Source organism: Hypanus sabinus, chromosome 11, assembly GCF_030144855.1.
Source record: "Hypanus sabinus isolate sHypSab1 chromosome 11, sHypSab1.hap1, whole genome shotgun sequence".
Classification (NCBI taxonomy): domain Eukaryota; kingdom Metazoa; phylum Chordata; class Chondrichthyes; order Myliobatiformes; family Dasyatidae; genus Hypanus; species Hypanus sabinus.
The window spans coordinates 95,652,274-95,673,622 of NC_082716.1; the positions used below are offsets into that span (position 1 = coordinate 95,652,274).

General features: G+C 39.2%; 1 protein-coding gene across 5 annotated transcripts in view; it reads left to right on the plus strand.

Annotated features, from left to right (window-relative positions):
* Nucleotides 1–21,349, plus strand: part of cep350 (centrosomal protein 350) — a 274,904-nt gene that overhangs the window by 115,462 nt on the left and 138,093 nt on the right. For all 5 annotated transcript variants that reach the window (XM_059984922.1, XM_059984923.1, XM_059984924.1 and 2 more), the window contains exons 12-13: nucleotides 18,026–19,059; nucleotides 19,699–19,849. In XM_059984922.1, the coding sequence (XP_059840905.1) occupies nucleotides 18,026–19,059; nucleotides 19,699–19,849 (1,185 nt within the window). The remainder of the gene's footprint in view (nucleotides 1–18,025; nucleotides 19,060–19,698; nucleotides 19,850–21,349) is intronic.

The following is a 21,349-nucleotide window of genomic DNA, read 5'->3' on the forward strand; positions in this document are numbered from 1 at the left end:
AGGAATTATTCCAAAAAGCACAGTCAATTTATTAGGTTGTAGATTGATTCTGAGTGCTTTAGAAATTGTCAGAAAGACTGACTTCCAAACTGTTTTAATATAGAACATGACCAGAACATATGTGTCAGTGTAGCTATCTCAGTTTTACATCAATCACAATACTTGTCAACATTGGGAAATATTTTAGAAAGTCTCTCCTTCATCAAATGGTAATGATGTACAATTTTAAATTGAATCAGTGAATGACTAGAACAGATCGAAGAAAAGTTAACCAGCTTCAGAATCCACGTCCAGTCCTCCCATGTAAAAGTCAAATTGAGTTCCTTCTCCTAATCCTGTTTAATCTTAAGTAAAGGATGCTTATCCCATTGTAATAGTAAGTTATAAATTCTTCCAATGGAACCTTTCATCGAAGGGTGCATATTCATAATAGTATCTACAAGTCAGTCTCCAATATGTAAGGAAAATTATTTAAATATTTTTGTTAAAAAAGTCTGATTTGAAGGTATTGTAAAAACTGTGAATATGAGAGAGAATATTTGTTGACTAATTGTTTAAAAGACATCAATCTGCCTTCTTTAAATAAATCCAAAAAAGAATTAATACCTTTATTTTTCGGAAGTAAAAAAATTGGATCACTCCAGGAAGGTTTAAAAAAGTAATTACAATAAATTATACTGCAAAGTTTAAATTTTTTAAGATTAAAAAAATTGCAGAACTGGAGCCAAATTTGTAAAGTGTGCTTAACCACAGGATATAGGTTTAAATTAGCAACTTTAGCTAATTGTATAGGTAGAGCAACTTCTAATAACGAAGTTAAATAAAACTGTTTCACAGTTCTCAGTTCCAGGTCTACCCAAATTGGCCAATCATTTCTATCACCCCAATATAACCAAAAGGACATATATTGCAAATTAACAGCCCAATAATACATTCTTAGATTAGACAAAGCAAGACTGCCATCCTTTTTCAACTTTTGTAAATGACATTTACTAATTCTTGGTCTTTTATTATTCCAAATAAAAGATAGAATAATAGAATCAATCCGATCAAAAAACTTCTTAGTCAAAAAAACAGGAATAGTCTGAAATAAATATAAAAATTTTGGTAAAATCATCATTTCAACTACATGAATACGACCAACAGGTGAAAATGTAAGTGGGCTCCATCTACTAAATGAGTACTTCATAGAGTCCACTAAAGGAGGACTTTACAAATATTGGCTTTATAAAGATCTTTTTTTTTTAGTAATTATGACACCTAAATATCTAAAAGAATCCATAACTTTAAAAGGAATATTATCATATATAGAGACAGATTAATTTAAAGGAAGTAATTCACTTTTATTAAAATTTATTTTATATCCTGAAAAATCTCAAATTTGTCAAATAATTTTAGCAAAGCAGGAATAGATTATTCAGGCTAAGATATATATACCAATAAATCATCAGCATAAAGAGAGATCTTGTGCATGGTCTCATTCACAAAAATCCCATGAATATTTTTGGCTTCATGAAGAGGGGTTCTAATATTAAATAACAAAGGACTGAATGGACAGCCTTGTCTTGTCCCCCATGGTAGCTGAAAAAAAGACCTACAGTTATTAGTGACAACAGTAGCAACAGGAGCTTTATATATCATTTTAATCCAATTATTAAAATTAATACCAAAACCAAATTTTTCTAAAACGTTAAATAAGTATTTCCATTCAACTCGATCAAATGTTTTTTCAGCATCCAAAGATACAATGCATTTTGGAGTTTTAGAAGAGGGCAAATATATAATGTTAAATAGTCTCCGAACATTTGAAAAAGAGTAATGACCCTTTATAAAGCCTGTTTGATCTTTAAAAATGATTTTACCCAAAATACTCTCCAACTGATTGGCCATTATCTTTGTGAGAATCTTAGCATTAACATTCAATAATGAAATAGGTCTGTATGAGGCACAATCAATAGAATCTTTATCCTTTTTGCGAATTAAAGAAATAGAAGCCTCATAAAAAGGTAAATCACTTTTCACAAAAGAACCTTTAAACATCTCCAACATATATGGAGAAAGCAATTTTCCAAATTTTTTATAAAATTCTACAGGATAACTCTCTATCTCTACTCCCTTTCTTGAATAAAGGAACAACATCTGCAATCCACCAATCCTCCAGAACCTCTCCCATTCCCATTAATGATCGTTGCCAGAGGATCAACAATCTTCTCCCTTGTCTCTCACGGTAGTCTGGGGTATATCTCATCCGGTCCCGGTGACTTTTCCTACTTGATACTTTCCAAAAGCTCCAGCACATGTTCTTTCTTAATGTCTATATGTTCAAGCTTTTCAGGCCATTGTAAGTCATCCCTACAATCAGCAAGGTTCTTTTCCGTAGTGAATACTGAAGTAAAGTACCCCTGCTATCTCCTCCAGTTCCATACACACTTTTCCACTGTCACACTTGATTGGTCGTATTCTCTCATGTCTTACCCTCTTGCTCTTCAAATACTTGTAGAATGCCTTGGGGTTTTCCTTAATCCTGCTTGCCAAGGCCTTCTCATGGCCCCTTCTAGCTCTCCTAATTTCATTCTTAAGCTCCTTCCTGCTTGCCTTATAATTTTCTAGATCTCTATCATTACCTCGGTTTTTTTTGAACCTTTCGTAAGCTTTTCCTTTCTAATTGACTAAATTTTCAACAGCCTTTGTTCACCACAGTTCCTGTACCCTACATCCTTTCCTTGTCTCATTGGAACATACCTATGCAGAATGTTACACAAATATCACCCAAACATTTGCCACATTTCTGCTGTACATTTCTCTGTTCCCAATTTATACTTGGGTTCCTGCCTGATTACTTAATATTTCCCCTTACTCCAATTAAATGCTTTCCTAACTTGTCTGTTCCTATCCCTCTCCAATGCTATGGTAAAGGAGGTAAAATTGTGATGGAGTATATCCAAAATGCTCTCCTACTGACACACCTGATACCTGACCAGGTTCGTTTCCCAATACCAGATCAAGTACAGCCTCTCCTCTTGTAGGCTTATCTACATATTGTGTAGGTACAGAGCAGATGTCAGGGGTAAGTTTTTTACTCAGAGAGTGGTGAGTGCGTGGAATGGACTGCCGGCAACAGTGGTGGAGGCGGATACGATAGAGTTTTTTAAGAGACTTTTGGATAGGTACATGGAGCTTAGAAAAATAGAGGGCTATAGGTAAGCCTAGTAATTTCTAAGGTAGGGACATGTTCCGCAATACAGGTAGGGCCTGTATTGTGCTGTAGGTTTTCTATGTTTCTGTGAAAACTTCCTGAATACACCTAACAACTCCACCCCATCTAAACCCCTTGCTCTAGGAAGCTGCCAATCAATATTTGGGAAATTAAAATCACCCACCATGACGACCCTGTTTCTATTACACCTTTCCAGAATCTGTCTCCCTATCTGTTCCTTAATGTCCTTGTTACTATTGAGTGGTCTATATATTAAAAAAAACACTCAGTAGAATTATTGACTCTTTCATGTTCCTAACTTCCAGCCAGAGACTCAGTAGACAATCCCTCCATGACTTCCTCCTTTTCTGCAACTGTGACACTATCTCTGATTAGCAGTGTCACACTCCCCACCTCTTTTGCCTCCCTCCTCCCTCCCGGTCCTTTCTGAAACATCTAAAGCCTGGCACTCAAAGTAGCCATTCCTGCCCCTGAGCCATCCAAGTCTCTGTAATGACCACAACATCATAGCTCCAAGTACTGATCCATGCTCTATGCTCATCCACTTTGTTCATGATGCTTCTTGCATTAAAATAGACACATAAGCCATCAGTCTGAGCGTATCCGTTCTCTATCACCTGCCCATTCTCCCTCTCATACTGCCTACAAGCTTTCTCTATTTGTGAGCCAACCGCCCTTTCCTGTCTCTTCAGTTTGGTTCCCACCCCGCCCCCCCCCCCAGCAATTCTAGTCTTGAATTTTATTTTCCAGAGACTGTACATTTACCAGTAGGTTTGTCGGAAGTGGGGTCTAAAGCCTATGTGTTTCATTCATGCCTGCAGTCCAAAACATCTTCCCTGCTTCCATTTTCTTGTGAGCGAACTTCCTTCGTCTCTTCAGTTCGTTTCCCACCCCCAGCATGTTTCAATGTTTCTGTGTTGCAATTCAGACCCCTTGAGGATTGCAGCATTCATGATAATAAATTGTTTTCTGATTGTCGCATGCTGGCTTTAAAACCATACCCTTGCAAGTTCAAATGCAAAGGCGGAAGCAAAACTTCAAGCAAAAAGAGGTCAAACTTCAGTTGTGGAGTTCACATGAACATCTATAAGAAAACTATTAGCTGTTGTTGACCCTTACTTTAGCCTTGGCCCCTGTGTTTACCTTGGGTAATTAGCTGGTACATTCCTATTACAGATTAATGCATTCAAAATGAATTAGTTGTAGGCCAATTAACTTCAGTACACCCTGTGCTTGTTATGCGTTCCTTGCAGTGGATGCCTAATGTGAAATCGCATAATATGAATAATAATTTAAATGGAGAAAATAGGGATGCGTTCCAGAGGGCTTCCTGAATATGTTTTATCTGTAATTTATTCACATTTTCACACCAATGCAACACAAACCATTACCACAGTGCACATTTGTATTATATTTCATCAGTTTAAGTTAATAGTCAATGTAATAAATCATAGAAAATTAACATACTAGGGTGTACAGTACTCACCAACAGTGGCAGGTATGATCGCTCCGGGAGATGAGTGGGTGTTATGGTGTTGGGATCATATCAAGCACAGCAAGGGGTGAAGGAAGACTCACAGAACTCTTAGAACTCCCGGCAGCAGGAGATGACACCGGTTTGAGTAAAGTGGTGAGGGTTGTTTGCTTGGCAGCATTTTGTTTTTCAGCATAAATTTGCTTGTAAGGAAGAAGGGTTGACAGCAGGGAACAACTGAAATGCTAACTCTCTTCTAAACTTGGGTCCATGTCCATCGCCATTTGTGCCAAGTGTTCCAGCTTCCACCATTCCTTCACCATTGGTAAACTCCCGGGATTTTCAAAATCGTCTGTTGCTTGCAGCATCTGAGAGATAGTTCGCCTTAAAAAAATGTATTGAATGTGGATCACACCTTGGTCGAGTGGTTGAATCAGCGATATTGTGTTAGGGGGCAGGAAATACACTGTTATGTTAAGATGAATACTGTCCAAATGCTTAGGATGGGCTGGCACATTGTCAAGCAACAAAAGGCAAGATTCTGTTCCCAGCAGTAGTGTCCCAGAGCTGTGTTACCTTCAGCTGATGCCATGCTGTTTGTAATTTCCAACATTTTTTTTCAAGTGTTAAAGTGGTTCTGTGCCGCTTGGCTGATGGCCCAGGACATGACATTGGATGCTTAGGAGGCATAGTTAAATATTTCAAGCACAAAACACTGCACCGTAGGTAAAACCAACAAAAGTTTTAAGAGCGCAAGATTGCGCATCCGTCCTTTACCAAAACCAATGCAAGACTGGTGGGAGTGAGACTGGGAGACGTGCACATATGACTTGTATTGGCGGGAAAGCAGTGCTCCATGCATATAACTGAGTTTTGAACGCATATAAGGAGACATTGTAGAAATATGTTGCTCACATAACGGGGAATCCGCATAGTCTGAAGACACATATAACGAGGATAGGGTGTATCTGAAACTGAATTGTCAGCTGAAAAACCAGAAATGAAAGCTGAAAATGCTCAGAGGTCAGAGAGCCTTGGATGCTGTCTGACCAGACCGTTTTTAGCATTTTCTATTTACTCTAATGTTGGATTTTTTTTTAAAGATAGATGACTATTATATTTTTCTCATTAATCTCACTGTTTGTTAGAAGAGAAAAGTGTGAGTGTTGTCTTTTTGAAGTTCCCTCTGCCTAGACCACAGGAGGTGTCTGAAGCCTACCTCGAGCACCAGCCATATTTAAAAATGTATTCACTAGCCCTTCTGATGAGTTAGCATCCACAAATCTCTGAAGCAGAGAAGTCCAGAATTCACCACCCTATGCAGAAAGAAATGTCTACATTTCGTGGTTTTAAATGGTAGGTCCTAATCTTGAATCCATGCCCCCTTGACCTAGATTTTCCCACTACTGAAAATGTCTTGTCTTATACCATGCCATGCCCCTTAACATCTTTTGTTTCAGTAGGATTGGTCCCCTCACCCACCCCCCTACCCCTATTCCTATGAACTCCAGAGACCAGGGCTTGCAAGCCTGGGGTCGACAGACTCCTTGCTTCATGGTATTGGTCCATGGCATAAAAAAGGTGGGAACCCCTGATACAGACACAAAACTCTGCATCAATTCTGATGCAGAATTTTGACCCAAGAAGTCGGCGATTTCTTTCCTTTCCCAATTGTTGCAAGACCTGCTGAGTTCCTCCAGCACATTGTTTGATGTTCCAGATTCCAGCATCTGCAGTGCCTTGTATTGTCAAACTGTTTAGCCTCTCTTGATAGGGCAGTCTTCTCATCCTATGAATTAGTCTAGTGAATCTCTTTTTGGTGGCCTCTAAGCCTACAACATCCTTCCTTAGATAAGGAGACCAAAACTGTGCAGAGTATTCCAAGAGTGACATCACCATCATCCCATATAATTTTAACAAATCATTCCTATTTCTAAACTCTCAGCCCTTTCATCTGTGTATCTATGCAATTGACATCAATTTGTTTACCTCTTTTAATTTAGTCATAGAATCATTGGCCTACTGTGTCCACTTTGGCCATCAAGTGTCTAATCCATTTTCAGAACTCAATCTTGAACCATTTATGTCATGTTAGTTATAGTTCTCATTTAAGTGCTCATGTGTATCCACCCTTAATTAAGCCTTCCAAAGAAGTTTTATTGGCTGAAGTTGTATTTGAGTATTATCCAGTTTTTGACCAGCAGTTGCAAAAAAAACCGAAGTGATACTTTCACAGTCTTTAAGCTGCCCCTTGAACTGCAATAGAATATTTCCAGTTTGATTGTTTGATACAGTCAAATGCATTGAGAATTCTCCAAATTGAATCAGGAGTCTCAAATCGAGCGCTTTTGAAAAATTTTGTGCTTTGTAGCATTTAAGTGAAGCTGTTGAGGTGGTGTGAGGAGACCATGTTACAATTGTGCTTACAATTGTGCAAACAGTTAAAATTCCACAGAAATTATTTAGGGCCGAGTTGGTGCACAACTGGTAAGAACATTTTGGTAGTATTGCCATGTATAAAATTAAACTGTTACATGAAAGAATGTTAGAATGATGTGTTAAGAATGATCAAAGCTATTGAATTAGGTGTAGGACTCTGCACAGCTAAATTGGCTTGTTTAACCAACATCCTGAACCTTGCTTGGTTCTAGACCATCACTTTGTGACAAGACCAAATAATTTAATGGAGTTGCAAACTAGTGAGCTTTCGTTTGCAGCTGTGCAGTGGCAAAAGTTCAGGTCGGGACATGGCTTCTGCTGCCCAGAGTCGGTAAACATGTAATTCATTGATTTTCTCAGCTCAATGCAGCATTGCATTCCAGGAAAAAGGAATGTTGGAAAAGAGCAGGCTATGTTTTGCATGAAGGAAGCTGGCACAAGTAGCACGCATGTGTAAGGTGTTGGTGTTAGCTAAGAGTAAAGGTCTTTGCTTTACAAAATGAATAAGTGGGCAGGATTACTGGTGGATTGGTAGAAGAAGAGAATTGTGGTTAAAGTTGGGAGACATCTCTGTCGGATGGACCTAATGGAGGTTTTTAGGATTGTTCTTTAGGGCAGTTGTTCTACATAGCCAAAACTAATATGTCCATCCTAGCAGTGCAACATTTTATCCTGAACTGTACTTCACCGATCCAATTGATGTATTAGTGCTCGATTTGATGCATTTATTATTTGTTACGTGGGGCATTGATGAGACCACATTTATAGTGAAGTCTGTAGCAAGGAGGGATGTCATTTATTGGAAGCAGTTCCAAGAAGGTTTACAAGATCAGTACCTAAAATGGGTGGAATGACTTGTAAGGAAAAGACAGGCTAAACTTGCATCAGCTGGAGAAGGGATCAATTGAAAATTAAGATATTGATTGGAATTAACATTGTGGATCTAGAGAGGGTGTTTACCCTCATGGGTGAACATAGACTTGGTTATTCTTTGGAACTCTTGTTTCTGCCACTCTTTGATTGTGAGAGTTTTCAATACTTTAAGACGGGGAGTGATGTGATCTTATTAAATAATGAAACAAGCTTGAGGAACTGAGAACGCCTATCCCTTTCTATGAATTATTTGTTCTTATGATGTGCAATTAAAACAAGAATTTATAGCTGTTCATCTGATGGCACTATCATATTTGAGAAGCAATTGGTTGTCAGGGACAACATTGCATAGGAGTGAATAAGAGGGCAAATAATTAACAAAGCACCTGAGTGAAGCTGATGTGGCTGGATGAATTGTCATGCTGTAGTCAATTGTGGTCCACCTACTGATGAATGGAAATGACCTCCGTGGTTATGGACCTCTCTGAGGATGCTTATTACAGTTGGATTGATAGTGAAGGAAAAGCTCATAGTGACTTGTGGGTTAAAACTACAAAATACAAGGGAACATGGTTCTTGGAGGTGTAAATTTCAGCACCCATTAAAAAATGGTTTGCTTTATTTAAGATAAGCTAATCAAGGGAAAAGTTAACTTCATGAAGTGAGTGATTCTAAGAGCTTTGTCAATCCAACAAATGGTTTTATTTTTTTATTTAGCATTTACTTCAGTGCAAAGGACAATATTGCAAATAAATAGTTTTAGTTGACATTAGATGCACAAAAGTGACATCGTTTAAAGATGTTTCTGCAGGCAGAACTTGGTTATATTTTGAATGTTGTTGGATCGAATGAAATTGGATATTATCTTCAGACTTCTGGTGACACTCCTGGAGTGAGATTCAATTTGGCTTCGTTTCATTCCCTTTACTTTTATTACCTGTAGCCACCCTTATTTACTCTCTTTTATACCTACACTAAAAGGCTTATGTTATAGATTTTTTTTGGACTTTGACTTTAATTCGTTGGAAATGAATACCAGATCACAAGAAGCAAAAAATGGGAAAGATTTGGATCCTAATGGAAAAAAAGATGGTTACTCTAAACACTCTAAGCAGCCTCCGTTAACTTTTGAAACAATGTGGAAACTTATAGATGATAAACTTAAAAATTTGCTGTGTTCGAAGGAATTTTGAAGACAGTTGAGGATAATTTTAGATCGCTTAAACGTGAATTTGAACTGCAGCAAGCAGCAATTTCAGAACTTCATGAAGGTGCTCAGCAAAGAGACTGAAAGATTGCAACTGTGGAACAAAATTTAGCTTCGATGTCTCAACAGCTAGATCGTTATAGATTTAAAGTTACCGACCTTGAAAATCGATCTCGAAGACAGAATCTACGGCTAATCGGGCTCCCTGAAGATGTTGAAGAAGGGGATCCTATCAAGTTCTTTTCTCAACTTTTATTCGATGTGTTTGGCACAGAAGTTCTGGATGACTCTCCGTTAATCGACCGCGTTCATCGCTCATTACGTCCAAAATAGACCATGGCCGGTAATTATTCGTCTCCATTGTGCTCATATCAAGGAACGTCTGATTTGCTTTGCTTGGCGGAAAGGCATGTTCGAATTTAAAGATTTCAAATTCCGCCTCGTTGAAGATTTCAATCCCGAGGTTCTGAAAGAACAAATGGCGTATAAGCCTCTAATGTTGGAATTTTCTCGAATGGGTCTCAAACCAGCCCTGCTGTTCCCTGCCAGATTGAGAACCGTCCTCTCTGATAAAGAGACAACAGGAATTAAGTCATTAAATGAAGCTCAAAAATTTTTCAACCACCAACCTTCCTCTGCTACGGCCTAATTAAGGCTTTTTTTGGTTTTTAAATTTTTAAGCTACTTACCAGCTTACTGGTCAGGTCAGTTAGAATGCGAGGGTTGTCTTTTTTGGTTTGTACTGTAGGTATTTTTAGTATTTCTAGGATAACTTTTCTGTTCCCTTTTGGGATTCTGTTTTTTTTTTATTTTTTGAAACTAGTAGATGTTTTGGTGTTCGATTTCTTTTTTTTGAACGGAGATACATTCGCTCTCTTTTTACATTTTAAGATGTCACCCTGCTTTCTTCTTCCCATAAGACCTTATTTTCTTACTGCGTCATTTTCAATTGTTTATGCGTGAAAATAATCAACATGAACTGGCACTTATTTTCTCTTTTTTCTGAAATACTAGTATCTTAGTACTCTTTTATGATTTAAAACTTTTCTTTAAAAAATCGTAGTCGTTTTTCTTGCTCTTTTTTGATAATTTTCATCATATTTTTTGAATTATGGGTAGCTTTTCTTTAAAAACTTTTATCTTTTGGGCAGCCATCAGGAGAGATGGGGGTAGAATTAGCTTTAGCTTATCTCTTGGACAATCTCTGGTTTATATCCTGGTCTTTATGGGTGGGGGGAGGGGATTTCTCTCTTTTTAGATTAGATTTTTTCACTTGGGCTAATTCAAATTTACTAAAATGCCCAATATATCATAACTTCCAGTTCCTCTTTGAAACTTTTTTCCTCTTTCGAGTTCGAGTTTGTATTCTGGTTAACCCTTTACGTGCCATATTACTGGTTTTACTGTGATGGATAAGATTATTAATTCTGTTTCGTGGAATTCAAACAGTTTAAATCGTCCGATTAAACGGAAAAAAAAATTTCAAGGTATTCCACAGAATGAATGCCCATATTATCCTTGCACAAGAAACTCATGCAAGGAAGCAGAAGCGAGGCAAGTGGGCAGGGGTCTGTGCCAGGCAAAAAGCAAACCCAGGCTGCCTGGCTGTCCTCGTCCATTCTGCTCTCCAATGTCCGCTCCCTGGACAATAAATTGAACTACATCCAACTCCAACGAAATACTCGGCGGGAGTTGGAATTTCAGTCTCCACCATTCAGCTGGATGAGCTCACCTTGTTACGAGCGGACAGGGACACAACTCTCTCCAGTAAGACTCGCGGTGGTGGCTTGTGTGTTTACATCAATACGGAATAGTGTAAGAACTCTGTGCTGGTTTCCAGGTACTGCTCATCAGTAGTGGAGTTTGTGGCTGTTAGATGCAGACCATTTTATTTGCCACGGGAATTCACCTCTGTCCTTGTATTCGGTGTGTACATTTCCCCCAGCACTAATGCTAAGGAGGCACTCTGTGAACTGTACGAGGTTATTAGCAAACTGCAGAACACAAACCCTGATGGACTGTTTATTGTCGCCGGTGATTTTAATCACGCAAACCTGAAGTAAGTGCTCCCCAAATTCCATCAGCATGTGGACTTTGCAAAGAGAGGGGAGAACGCGTTGGACCTGGTTTATATAAACATCCCCGATGCATACTGGGCAGACCCCTGTCCCCGTCTCGGTTACTCAGACCACATCTCTGTTATGCTAATCCCAGCATACAGATCGCTTGTCAGGCGCTCCAGGCCAGTTCAGAAGCAGGTGAAAACCTGGCCAGCGGGAGCCATCCCTGCTCTTCAAGACTGCTTTGAGCACACTAACTGGCACATGTTCAGGGAGGCTGTAACCGATGGCAACTCTACCAACTTAGAGGAGTACACAGCATCAGTGACCAGCTACATCAGCAAGTGCATTGATGATGTTACTCTGTCCAAGACCATTACTATACGCGCTAACCAGAAGTCATGGATGACCACGGAGGTGCATGCGCTGCTGAAGACCTGTGACTCCACCATCAGAGCAGACAACACGGCAGCCCTATCAACAGCAAGGGCCAAACTGTCCCGGGCTATCAGAGGGGCAAAGCATGCACACGCTCAGCGAATCCAAAGCCACTTCCAGGACAGCAGTGACACGAGGCGCAAGTGGAAGGGCATCCAGGACATCACCAATTACAAGACAACATAACCTGACTGTGCGGGTGATGCCTCCCTCCCAGATGTGCTGAATAACTTTTACGCCTGTTTTGAGGCAGAAAATGCTGTAGCGGCAAGGAAGTCCACCCCTCCTACAAATGACCAGGTCTGTGTCTCACCGTGGCCGATGTGAGAAGAACCCTGTGCAGGGTCAACCCAAAGAAGGCTGCTGGACTAGACAACATCCCTGGTAGAGTGCTCAGAGGATGTGCAAACCAGCTAGCAGATGTTGTCACTGACATCTTCAACATCTCCCTGAGCAGCACCACCATTCCAACGTGCTTCAAGGCCGCCACCATCGTCCCCGTGCCAAAGAAGTCTTCAGTGTCCTGCCCGAATGACTACCGTCCCGCTGCACTCACATCCATCATCATGAAGGCTCATTTCAGGAGGCTGGTAATGAGACATATCAAGACCCTGCTGCCCTCCTCACTGGATCCCCTGCGGTTTGCATACTGTCCCAACCGCTCAACAGATGACGCCATTGACATTACCCTCCACCTGGCCCGAACCAACCTGGACAAAAAAGACATGTATGTTTGGATGCTGTTCATAGACTTTAGTTCAGCACTCAACACAATCATCCTCCAGAAACTGATTGGAAAGCTGAGCCGACTGGGCCTGAACATCTCCCTCTGCAACTGGATCCTAGACTTCCTGACTGGGAAACCTCAGTCAGTCCGGATCGGAAGCTGCATCTCCAACACCATCACACTGAGCATGGGGCCTCCCAGGGTTGTGTGCTCAGTCCACTCTGTTAACCCATGACTGTGCTGCAATACACAGCTCGAACGACATCATCTGGCTCGCCGATAACATGACCGTGGTGGGTCTCATCAGCAAGAACGATGAGCCAGCTTATAGAGAGGAGGTGCAGCGGCTAATGGACTGGTGCAGAGCCAACAACCTGTGTCTGAATGTGAACAAAACAAAAGAGATGGTCGTTGACTTCCGGAGGGCACAGAGCGACCACTCCCCACTGAACTTCAACAGCTCCTCGGTAGAGATCGTTAAGGGCACCAAATTTCTTGGTGTTCACCTGGCAGAGAAACTCACCTGGTCCCTCATCACCAGCTTCATAGCAAAGAAAGCCCAGCAGAGTCTCTACTTTCTGCGAAGGCTGAGGAAAGTCTGTCTCCCCATCCTCATCACATTCTACAGGGCTTGTATTGAGAGTACCCTGAGCAGCTGTATCACTGCCTGGTTCGGAAATTGCACCATCTCGGATCGCAAGACCCTGCAGCAGGTAGTGAGGTCAGCTGAGAAGATCATCTCTTCCCGCCTTCACGGACATTTACACTACACACTGCATCTGCAAAGCAAACAGCATTATGAAGGACCCCACACACCCCTCATACAAACTCTTCTTCCTCCTGCCGTCTGGAAAAAGGCATCGAAGCATGCGGGCTCTCACAACCAGACTATGTAACAGTTTCTTTCCCCAAGCTGTCAGACTCCTCAATACCCAGGGCCTGGACTGACACCTTACTGCCTTATTGTCTTGTTTATTATTTATTGTAATGCCTGCACTGTTTTATGCACTTTATGCAGTTCTGGGTAGGTCTGTAGTCTAGTTTTTTTGCTGTTGTTTTTTTTTTACATAGTTCAGTCTAGTTTCTGTACTGTCAGGTAACACCATGGTCCTGAAAAAACTTTCTCATTTTTACTATGTATTGTACCAGCAGTTATGGTCGAAATGGCAATGTAAGTGACTTGACTTGATAATCAGCATTTTTTTAGGTTTTGGAAAGGCAAGCAATACCATTCGAATTCCCAGGCTAAAGTGAAAGGAGTTTCTATTTTTATAGCTTCTTCATTTTCATTTGTTCACTACGAAACAATTTCAGATCCGAATGGTAGATCTTTGTTAATCACTGGCCTGCTCTGTAATAATAAAGTGGTTATGGTTAATATTTATGCTCCAAATATTGGCTATCCTGAATTTTTTAAACATTTATTCACATCCCTTCCCAATTTAAATGTCTATATGTTGATAATGGGAGGAGATTTTAATTGCTGTTTAAATCCTTCAATGGATAGATCTAAGTCTAATCAGGCACTTACGAATAAATCAGCAACCGTTATTAATTCCTTTATGCTTGATTTTGGAATTTTAGAAATTTGAAGGTCTTCACATCCAAAGGAAAAAGAGTTTATCACAGTTATTCTAGAATTGACTACTTTTTTATTGACTCTCATTTAATTCTCTCTGTTACTGACTGCAGTTACGATTCCATTGCTATCTCTGACCATGTGCCCTGAAACTGTATTAAATTAATGGATACACCTTCTAGTTTTGGACAACGGCGATTCAATTCTGTATTACTACAAGACTTGGACTTTTTGAATTTCATTAAGGAGCAGTTTGTTTTCTTGTTTTCAACAAACACTACGGAAGAAATTTCCAGGGGGGTTTAAGGGATACTTTTAAAACATACATCCATGGACAGATTATCTCATATTGTGCTGGACTGACAAAACGAATTAATAAAGAGATTTGTATGTTGGTGGATAAGATTAAAGCAATTGACAAGATATACTCTATTGCTCCTTGTCAGGAGCTTTGTATTTTTAAAAAAAGGGGTCGAACTTCAAATGGAGCATAGTTTACTTTTAACATCCTCGATTGAAAATCAATTAATTAAGTCTAGGAGTCATTTTTATATACCCGGTGATAAATCTGGTAAACTATTAGCTAGTCAATTGAAATCTGCTTCAATTAAACGTCAGATTATTAAAATTCGTAAATGAGGTGGAACTATGATGGTTGATCATGATGAGATAAACAAATCTTTTCAAGAATTTCACACCTCCTTATATCAATCAGAATCTCCTTATGACCCCACTATAATGCACAAATTCTTAAGGAAATTGAATGTTATCAGCTAATGAACGTTTAGTATTAGATGCTCTTATTATGGACCAAGAAATAAAAGATGCTATTTCTTCGATGAATTCAGGTTAAGCACCTGGCCCAGATGGTTATACAGTAGAATTTTTTAAATCCTTCTCAACTATACTTTCTCCCTGGTTATTCAGAATCTTTAAGGATGCATTATTTATAGGTAAATTACCACATTCTTTTTATTGTGCCTCTATTTCCTTAATTCTTAAAAAAAAGGTAAAGATCCCACTGAATGCACATCATATGGGCCTATATCCTTATTTGAATGTAGATTCTAAGATCTTTTCAAAAACAGTGACTCCTAGATTGGAGAATGTATTGTCTCAAATTATTTCGGTTGATCAGACCGGATATATTAAAAACCACTATTGGTCCTTTGATATTAGGAGATTAATGAATATTGTTTATACTCCCTCATCTAGAACTCCAGAACGTGTCATCTCATTGGATGCCAAGAAAGCGTTCAATAGGATTGAATGGCCAGACTGATTTAGTGTGCTTGAGAAATTTAATATAAGCCCGCAATTTATATCTTTGGTTAAATTGATATATTATGCCCCTACAGCTTCAGTACTTAGCAATAATATAAGATCTCCTTTTTTTCCAGTTGTTTCGTGGCACTAGGCAAGGTTGTCCTCTTAGCCCATTGTTATTTGATATTGCTCTGGAACCTTTATCTATTGCTGTTTGTGACTCATCTTCTGTATTTGGCATTTCCCGTGGGAATGTGATACATAAGTTATCATTATATGCAGATACAAGGAAATCTGCAGATGCTGGAGCCTCGGCCCAAAACGTCGACAGTGCTTCTCCCTATAGATGCTGCCTGGCCTGCTGTGTTCCACCAGCATTTTGTGTGTGTTATTATATGCAAATGATTTGTTAATTATATATTTCAAATCCTGAGAAATCCATTCCTGCTTTTATATCCTTTCTCGCTCAGTTTAGTAACTTTTCTGGTTACAAACTGAATCTTAATAAGATTTAAATATGCAAATTCCAATTTATAGACATTTACCATTTAGATTGGATACGGATTATTTTACTTACCTAGGTGTTAAGATTACTAAAAAACATGCGAATTTATTTAACGTCAATTTTTTACCTTTAATAGACCAAATCAAACAATCACTTACTAAATGGTCCTCACTGTTTATATCACTGGTTGAATTAATGCTATTAAGATGATTCTTTTACCTAAATTTTTGTATCTTTTCCAAGTGGTACCAATCTTTATTCCTAGATCCTTTTTTGATACTATTGACTCTATAATTTTGTTATATATGGCAGAATAAAAATCCTAGGTGAGTAAAAAAAAATACTTGCAGAAATCCAAAAAGAACGGTGGCCTGGCATTGCCGAATTTAAGATTTTATTATTGGGCAATTAATATTTAATATTTTGGACACTAGATGTGGATATTACTGTCAGTCCACAATGGGTCAACCTTGAATGTAATTCTGCACAAGGATTTTCATTGGTTTCCATCTCAGGGACTTTGCTTCCCTTGGTTCTTCCTAAATTGAATAAACAAATGGTTAAATCAATAATTAAAACATACATCATGAATATGTTTCGTAAATTCTTTGGCTTGAATAAAGTTATCTTATCAAGTCCTATTATATCTAATTTTTTTCTTTCAGCTCTCTGTCATGGATCAAGCCTTTTTGGTATGGAAAACGAAGGGTATAATATGTTTTCGTGATTTATTTTTGGATAACTGTTTCATGTCTTTTGAACAGTTGTCTAAAAAATATAATTTGCCCAGATCCCATTTTTTTTAGATACTTACAGATCAGAGATGTTTTGAATACGATGTTAACTACTTTTCTGTTTTCATATCCAACCGATATCATGGAAAAAATTTTAGGCTTAAATCCTTATCAAGAGGATTTAATAGCAATCATTTATGATATGATTATGAATATACAGTTAGATATATCTGATAAAATTAAAAATGAATGGGAGAAGGAACTTCAACTTTACCTATAGAGAAATGGGAGAAAATTTTTCAATTAGTTAATTTTTCTACTATTTGTACTAAACATACGTTGATTCAATTTGAAGTGATATATAGGGCTCATGTCTGAAGATAAATGAGCTCGTTTTTACTCTCATATAAATCTGATTTGTGATGTGATTCTGAGGTAGCCTCTCTGACTCATGTTTTGGTCTTGCCCTCTTGAAAAAATTTTGGAAGTATGTTTTTGATACATTCTCTACAGTTTTGCACATTGATTTACAACCCCACCCTATCGCTGCAATTTTTGGCTTACCAATGATTGATCTGCCCTCTATAGCTTGGCAGATGATTGAGTTTGCTACTTTAGTGGTTAGTAGATCTATTTTATTGAATTGGAAAGAGATGAATCCTCCAACTACATCTCAATGGTTTTCCCAAGCCATTTCCTGTTTAAACTTAGAAAAAAATTAGAAGTGGTGTCTTTGTTAAATTTGAAGAAACTTGGAGGCCTTTTCTTCAATACTTTCAGAGAATGTAATTTGACCTTTTCCGATTCCTTCATATTATTCATTAATTTGACTATACCAATGATTTTATTTGATATAATAGAATAGCCCAGCTTTGTTCAGTTTAATTTTAGTTTTGCTTAGTTTACTTTGTTCTTGATTTTTCAATTTGGGTTTTTTTCCCCCATCTTTTTATTTCTTTGTATCTTGTTTATATTAAGGGTTTGGGAGGTCAATTATATTAGTGTTACCTATAGTTTTTACTCACATGTTGATTGCCAACAATGTAATCCCACTCCCTTTGTACTATTATGACCGTTATGTATTGTCTTTGAAAAATCAAATAAAAAGATTGAAAAAGAAAAGTATTTTATCTTCAACAGTACTTTTGAGTGCAGCCATGAAGTTAATGTCAGAAATGTGGCCAAGAATTGGCTTTCCATATGTGTATCTGGTATTGTGAGCTTTATCTTTCCTTGAACACTAAGTATATATCAGATCATTGAGAAATGGTTTTTCCAAACAGTGCTGTTGTACCTTCAATCTTAACCTGATACTGTACTTAAAATCTGCATTCCCAAGTTCTCATTCTTCTTGGTACTGCACTGAATTCTCCAACTGGACTTCTTGATCATATGGCTTAAATTTGCAATGTTCTCTCTCACTTGTGAATGTTACTGTTGCTAGCAGTTAAAACTTACATTTGTTCAGGCATCCTAACTTTTACTTGTGGTGAATTTATTTTCCAGACATGAACATTTGGAGCCCTCAAGGATACCTCCTCATCAAGTCAACCCAATAGCTCAGGCAACTCACCCTTCTACTGGGGTTAATCTCTTCTCTCACCTGTTAAACCTGGAACCCCGAAGTTTGTTGCCCGGGGATTTTGAAACAACAGCAAAGCAAAAGGATGCTCCACAAAAAGGACATGTGCATTCCCTCCAGTGCCCACCCTCCAGCTCTTTGCCGTTGGATCACACGTTAGCTGGGCAAAAGTCCACAGTCCCGTACAAAAGCAAACTGGACCGCATTGAGGCACTGAAAGCAACAGCAGCCTCCCTTTCTAATCGGATTGAGAATGAAGCAAAGAAGCTGGCAGGTGCTGGCATCAACTATGGCAACATGCAGGCCTCTGAGCATGACGTGCTGCAGACCTCTTGGGATGACAGGCACAGGCCCAAGCTGGCCAGCCCACCTGTTCGCGACGGTGGCTGTGAAAATACTTCATCCAGAATTTGGAGAATCCAAGGATCCAATGTGGGCTACACTACCTATGAGGATCAGCTTCCAGGGGTTGGCAATTTGTATGAATGTAAAAAGCTTGGTGAGTTGCCACAGTGTGACAATTTTTCAGCAAAGCGTCCTGAAAAATGCCAGGAAGTCACTTGGGAAAGCACCTATAAGAGGTCCCTTGAGGCCCTGGAACAAAACCTACAAAAGCTTAATCGAGAAAGGAATCAATTTGATTCTCTCAATTCCAGCGGGGGCTCAATCAGTGAAGGGCCACTACTAAGTGAAGGAAGTCTCTCAGAGGAGGATGGTCAGTCAAGTTCCAGAGACTCAACTAAATTAGCACAAACATTAAAGGACAAGGATTTCTGTGCAGAAGTGTCAAATCCTTCCCAGCCAATGGTAGAATTTCAGAAAGAAGCAGAAAAATGCCAGCCTCTCCAGCTACAATTGGAGGGATACAAAGGCAAAGCTCCCTGGGAAGAGCTAGCCAAGGGAAGCCCTTACAGTGTAATTAACATCTTTACAAAGAGCTACCAGTTCTGTGGGAAAGGTAAGGACTTAACGTAAGCCTGCACATTTATACCTTTTGCTGGAAATCAATGCATAATTCCCCTCTTTCTCTATCCACGTTAGTCCCCAATTAATTTTCCTTCTCTGACTTGCACTGTTATGCAATGTGTGTTCTACTGCTTAGTCCAGATGTACATTGATTTCATGTGTATCTCCGTAGAGATAAGGTATATTATGATGGGAGTCACAGTTGAATAGCATCCTGTATTTCCACCTCATCTGGCATTTTTGTTAATTGTTTTGGAAATCAGCAAAGGCATCTACAGTGTGGATGAAGCGTAGGGTTGCTGGAAGTTGACAGGAGGATTGTGGGAAGAGTGTCTTATGCACTGTTAAGCAGATTGGCATGGGAGGGGGAGGTTAGATCTGGGGTTTATAATGGGATATAACTATTGCCCACATTCTTCTGCATCAAGTTCTGATGGGAGACATGGTGTTGTAATATAACATGATGTTATATCAGTGGATGAATGAGGAAGTGAGAGCAAAGAATCTGTTCAATTTTAGCTTGTCTACTACTATCTTGTCATGGTGACAAAAAATAGTTGAGTGAAGTAATTGTGAGATTTTCATCAAAAGGCCGCATGTGAACTTCCTGACCATCTGTGTTTTGTTGCAGGAAGTTTAGAGGAGCAGTCTGATAGAGGATCCCCAACTCTGCAACCTCTAATATATTCAGCAAGCCCTGAAGTTCCTGATGTATATGAAGATGATTTCCTTTCCTCTCACAGCAGCACAGTTGTAAGCAGAAAGTTCCCCTCATACCAAAGGTAATGATCAGGGCCTTCCATGAGCATTAACTCTTAAGACAAAATCGAAATGCTTTATCCACCAAAAGCAGACAAGTATATTTTACTTTCCAAAGTATTTTCCAATAGTAAATTGCTTCCATGTAATAAACTTCTCCTAGATTCTGTCACTTAAACACTCAAGGCAATTTACAGTGGCCAGATAGCCTGTAAGACTTTGGGATACCTGAGCAAATGAAGAAGCAAGCCTCAAATCATCTGGAGGAAATCATCACATTGACAGAGAATCAGGCATTATTTGGAACTCTAGCTGTGCCACTTCCACCCTTAGAAGGGAAAAAAAGACTGGTGGCAATACTTGTGACCACTTTCCCAAGCAGATGCCAAGCGAGTGGATCTTTCAGGAATGCTTTGTTCCAAGATGCACCTTCCTTATTTCATGAACGTGCTGTCTCAATATATTTCACTACCTTCATTTACTTTTAAAGATTATCCATTGTAACACTGCATATAAACTATTCCTACCTTGCATTGTTGATGATATTTGCTCCAGTTGACTGCATTTCTTTTCTAATGTCTCTGCTGTCATTCAGATGGGTAGGCAGTGGTCAGTTGTTTTGATATGTATCCAGCTGTAGACTGGAGAAATAGATCTGAAAGTTTTCTCCAATGCCCTCTCCCTGACAACTTTCAAATATGATTTCCACATTTATTCTGATATAAGACCATAAGATTTAGGAGCAGAAGTAGGCCATTTAGCCCATTAGGTCTACCCCGCCATTCAATCATGGGCTGATCCACTTCACCCAGCCATCCCCACTCCCCTGCTTTCACCCCATACCCTTTGATGCCCCGGCTAATCAAGAACCTATCTGTCTCTGCCTTAAATATGCCCAATGACTTGGCCTCCACAACTGCTCATGGCAACAAATTCCACAGATTTACCACTCTCTGACTAAAGTAATTTCTCTGCATCTCAGTTCTAAAAGGATGTTCTTCAATCCTGAAGTCCTGCCCACTTGTCCTAGAATCCCTTACCATGGGAAATAACTGCTATATCTAATCTGTTCAGGCCTTTTAACATATGGAATGTTTCTATGAGATACCCCCATTCTCCAGAACTCTAGGGAATACAGTCCAAGAGCTGCCAGACGATCCTCATACGGTAACCCTTTCATTCCCGGATTCATTCTCGTGAATCTTTTCCAAATCGTCTCCAATGTCAGTATATCCTTTCTAAAATAAGGAGTCCAAAACTGCACACACTACTCCAAGTGTGGTCTTACAAGTGTCTTATAGAGCCTCAACATCACATCTCTGCTATTAAATTCTATACCTCTAGAAATGAATGCCAACATTGCATTTGCCTTCTTCACAACCGACTCAACCTGCAGGTTAACCTTTAGGGTATCTTGCACAAGGACTCCCAAGTCCTTTTGCATCTCTGCGTTTTGAATTCTCTCCCCATCTAAATAATAGTCTTGCTGTTTTATTTCTTCCACCAAAGTGTATCAGCATGCA